The sequence below is a fragment of the Gadus morhua genome, chromosome 4, assembly GCF_902167405.1.
Source record: "Gadus morhua chromosome 4, gadMor3.0, whole genome shotgun sequence".
Taxonomy (NCBI): domain Eukaryota; kingdom Metazoa; phylum Chordata; class Actinopteri; order Gadiformes; family Gadidae; genus Gadus; species Gadus morhua.
In genome coordinates, this window is record NC_044051.1 from 32386641 (window position 1) to 32391640 (window position 5000).

Genomic DNA, 5000 nt, shown 5'->3' on the forward strand with positions numbered 1-5000 from the left:
CAGTCGATAGAGGCAGACTCTAGGCCCTTGATGAAAGTGAAGAGCTTCATTCCCTTGCTCTATGCGTACATGCGGACCAGATAAACAGAGGGGGTCTTGGGAACAAAGAGAACGACGACCAGAGTCACGCCTCCAAAGACAGGCGGTTGAACACGTGAATAAAATACATTTATAAACAAATCTCTGTGAGTGGTTGAGCCACAGAGGGCCAGAGGGCCATGGCGTTCATACTTGCTGTGTCAGAGGGTCTGCATCGGTAATGAACCTCAGCGCTGAAACATCACGGCCCCCTCCCCGCACCCTCTCAGGTGCACACACACAAGTATAAAATGTCTGCGACGTCAAGGACAGCGTCCTCTTGAGTATGACGCGCTTTTATTTTAGTATTTCTACAGGAAGCTGCACGTCACAACGCGCCGCTCCATCGCTCGTCTGGTATACCACCAGGCTTAAGATGTGAGGACACTTACCCCCCACACCCACAGTGCACCAGTGTGATTGCCTCCGCTGGTTAAATCTCTCCTTCCCATCTCCTTCCTGGAGTGTGCGCTGCCCAAACTTGTCCCACTGTGGAGGATGAGGTCGCTGATGCTAAGCTCTTTGGATCACGGCCATCGCATCACCAACGCCTTGTGATGGCTCACTAAAAAGAGCCTGTATCTAAACTCCCAATCCACGCTGTGTCCCTCTTCCAGCTGACCCGGGCCAACAAGAAAGCTCCAAGGCTACCGGCCCTGCTGAAGAAGTCTGATTATATTATGATATTATCATGCCAGGATAATAGTTTTTATTCATTACTGCCTTCGTTATTTCTAGGCTTGACTGACAAACCAATTAACTTTTGCTTTCAGTTTGGCTTTACTTTTTCATGTTTTTGTTTTTTGTTTTGAGTGTTTTATCTCTACTTCGTGTAGTTTTAATATGAACTTTTCTCTTTAAGGGAGAAGGAAATGATTTTCAATAATTGTATTTATTTATTATATTTTTTATTATTCTAGCTATGTACTAATCAATAATTACACTGTTTTTTTGAGATTACGATGGTGAAGAAGTCCAATACAAACAATCATCTTTCCTTGTCATAAAATCTATCGAAGATCAATCATGAACACGAAGGGGATTTGGTGTGGGGGGGGGATATGTTACTGTTACTGACTAGAGATCAATAAGATAAATATTTATTTTTCTTTTACAATTCATTAGTTAACATATGGAACAGAACATAAGTAGCTATCAAAAATAAATCACATGCAAAATCTCAATATTGGTCGTAATAATCAAATTATTTTCCCAAATTGTCAGCCCTACCTTAATCTGCGATTCCATCAGTCTGCTCACGTCCCCACCCAAAATTCAGTGTCAACGTTAATTCCGAGCGAGGGCGTTACTGAAACCGTAAGCTTGTGACCCAGTTACGGATGATGGGGGGGTTGAGGGTTTAAGGGTGCGTACCTGCGATCTCCTCCAGCGAGTTGGCTCTCATGTCCAGCATGACGGTGCCGTTCATGATGCAGCTCCGCAGCTCGAACAGGCTGTGCAGGGACAGCGTGGCCACGTAGGGCTTGCTCCAGCGCTCCCCGCCGTCCTCCACGTCCTCCTCGAACTTCAGCCACCTGGAGTTCGGGGAATCGTTGACGAAGAGTTCGTAAGAAACTTTTACTGTACCGACAACGATATGTTGTTTCTCTTTCTTCTGACAAATGTACTTCAGACAAATGTACTGGTAATGTAAATGTAAATTAAAGGTGACACATTATACCACCAGGTGTGAGTGTGATTAGCCGTTACAAGCCATTTTGAAAATCTGCCTCTTCTGACATCACAACTGGGCGTGTGTTCCTAGATGTATGAAGAATAGATAAGCAACGTTTGTGACAGTCCACCGGGTAGGCTGGTGGACTTATCTATCCAGCACAAATCCAGGTGGACACGCCCACTTGTGATGTCAGAAGAGGCAGGTTTCAAAAAAAGGCTCGTAATGGCTAATTACACTCACACCTGATGGTATAATATTTCACTTTTAAGGGGGGTCACCTTTAAGTAACGCTCTTTTGAAACTAACGGGTTGGGAGACATGCTAGGTCGCTTGAAGTATCCGAAAGTACAGGGTTCGATCTCAGATCACTTAGTTCCGACCTGTAGGTGTCCTAAAAGTAACCTAACCCTTACCTGCTATTTAAAGGGGCAGTGTGTGAAAATATTGTTGTGTTTCCCTTACCCTTTAGAACAAACCCTTTATCTCTACATAGGGAGCGGGAACTCCTCCGCAGAGCCCGCCATTTTGCACTGCCACATTATGTGATGGCTTAACGAAAGTGTACTGTTAGCTTAGCGTTACTTGACTGCTAGCTTAGAGTAAGTTTACCATTAGCTTAGCGTTAGCTCGTGATAGAATGAGTAGTGTGGCGCTAGTGTTCGGCCTGGGTGTGTACCATGGCTCCGGGGACGTACCTGGCCGTCTCCTTCCACTCGGCGTCCTCTCCTTCCCGGACACAGATCTCGTCCAGCTCCGTGAAGAGGGCGTGGGGGATGTGCTCCTCGTCGCCATCTTCTGTCCCCAGCAGGAACTGCACCCTCTGGGCCGGCGTGTCTGCTGCAGGGGGGGAGAGAGACGGAGAGAGAAAGAGATGGAGGTGGAGAAAGAGAGAGAGAGAGAGAGAGAGAGAGAGAGAGAGAGAGAGAGAGAGAGAGAGAGAGAGAAAGATGGAGGTGGAGAGAGAGAGAGAGAGAGAGAGAGAGAGAGAGAGAGAGAGAGAGAGAGAGAGAGAGAGAGAGAGAGAGAGAGAGAGAGAGAGAGAAACAAGAAAGATCGAGAGGGAAGATACCGAGATCGTGGCAGAAGGAGAGGGGGAGGAGAGGAAGAGGAGGAGGGAGAGAAAAATAAGAAACAGAACGTTGGTAAAATATGTGTGGCGAACAGCGTGTTCTATCGCCGGAGGAAACACAAGTCAAATCAACGCCCGCTCAGATTTGGGGGACCGCCCACGGGGACCTCAAACGACTCCCGATCTCTGTGGTCGTGAGACGTACTGTGTGAGGGGGATTCATGGCCATCGTCCACGCCGGAATCCCTCTCCTTGGAGCGCTTCCTGTGCCGGTGTCCATGGTGACGATGGCGGCGGTGAGACTTCCTGCCGAGCGGGACGTGGACCCCGATGTACAGCGTCCTGTGACCTGGGGACCCCAGAGAGAGACAGCAGACCTGAGGTTGGAGCCATGCTACAATAGTTATTAGTAATAGTAATACTAGCAGTAATACAATTTTTACTTCTATTTTTATTTGTATGTATTTAAGCATATGTATTTGCATTAAATGTCTGAGATATGTCTGTATGTTTCTCTGTCTTTTACGTCTGGTGAGCCAAAGAAAAATGTCCACCTTGGTGGACATTAAAGATTTATTCTATTCTATTCTATTCTATTCTATGATAATGGCTACACCAACAAAGCATATTTCTAACCGCAAGCATCGGAGCAGTCGTTCTCAACATGTGGGTCGGGATCCTCACGGTGGAAAAGGTTGTAAAAGGCCCATTTCTTGCTTTCGGTTTTATTTATTTATTCACTCCAAAAACGTCAGTTCAGACATCCTTTAAATATTCAAGAAGCGATTCGTGTCGAAGCAAATCTTCTGTGGAAGCGACCCGCTGCACTTTGTAACACGATACCCACAATGCAATGTTGTATTATGAAACATCGGTCGAGGGGATGAGTCAGAAGCTAAAATAAGGTGCTGTCTTGCGGTGGGACGCGAACAGAGACTCTGTGTTCTCTCGGCTGAGGAGGGCCAGGCTGACATGGCTCACGCGCATCAGAGATCCCAACGTTGTTAACAAGGCCCTCCGAGCACGTTCTCTTTGTGTCTATCTGTGTGCAAAAAAATGTTTTATGTTTCAGTGTGTGTGTGTGTGTGTGTGTAAAATAATTTGCACACGATTGCTTGTACCCATTTGTGTGTGCGATAGTGTGCATTTGTGTGTATGTTCGCATTGGTTGTGTCTACGCACAACATTGTGTCTATGTTGTGCGTTTCCCCTTGTTTGTGTCCGCTTGCGCATGTGCACATGCTTTCCTCTACATTATCATTTGTGTGTGTGTGTGTGTGTGTGTGTGTGTGTGTGTGTGTGTGTGTGTGTGTGTGTGTGTGTGTGTGTGTGTGTGTGTGTGTGTGTGTGCATATTTTTCCACTTGCATTTTGTTCGTTTGCATATGTGCTTGTTTGTGATACTGGTAATATATTTTTAAATGTGTATGTGTGTTTGTGTTTGATTGTACTTAGTGTGTGTGTGTGTGTGTGTGTGTGTGTGTGTGTGTGTGTGTGTGTGTGTGTGTGTGTGTGTGTGTGTGTGTGTGTGTGTGTGTGTGTGTGTGTGTGTGTGTGTGTGTGTGTGTGTGTGTGTGTGTGCGCCCTCAGGGCCCGCCTGATTGTAATCCAAGCGGACTGGTGACCTCTCTCCTGGCGGCCCGAGATGCACGCTCACTACTTCCTGACTCTGGCGGCCACCGGCTACTTCCTGTCTGCCTTGTGTCATCCTGATTTAACTTATGGTGTAATATTAATAACACAGTGTACCCTTCACTGTGTGTCAGACGATACGCAAACTGAAAGCCAGCGACAGCAATATATGTGGAGGCAACCTGAAGGACAGCATCAGCACCGCCAGGGTTCGTGGTTCGATTCCCGGAAGCACACTTTGGATAAAAGCATCCGTGAAACGACACAACTAGTCGACGGTTATCTCCGAACTTAATCATACACAAACTAAATTTCTGCCTGGTTTTGTGCTACATTTACAGTTGCGTCAGCCCAATTCTTTACCTACTGCGCTTTCATTTACATTTAGGGGATTTTGCTGATGCTTTTATCCAAAGCGACTTACAACCATTAATTCACACACTAACGGCGGAGTCAGGAGCAGTCAGGGTGAGGCGCCTTGCTCAGGGACACCTCAAAACTCACGCTAGGAGGAGCCGGGAATCGAATTAGCAACCTTCTGGTT

The 5000-nt window shown here is 46.6% G+C and overlaps 1 protein-coding gene across 5 annotated transcripts in view; it reads right to left on the reverse strand.

Moving 5' to 3' along the window:
• LOC115543107 (sodium-driven chloride bicarbonate exchanger) overlaps positions 1-5000 on the reverse strand; it is a 54915-nt gene that overhangs the window by 30237 nt on the left and 19678 nt on the right. For all 5 annotated transcript variants that reach the window (XM_030355660.1, XM_030355658.1, XM_030355657.1 and 2 more), the window contains 3 exons: positions 3031-3174; positions 2452-2593; positions 1453-1613 (listed from right to left, as the gene is read on the reverse strand). In XM_030355660.1, coding sequence (XP_030211520.1) covers positions 1453-1613; positions 2452-2593; positions 3031-3174 — 447 coding nt within the window. The remainder of the gene's footprint in view (positions 1-1452; positions 1614-2451; positions 2594-3030; positions 3175-5000) is intronic.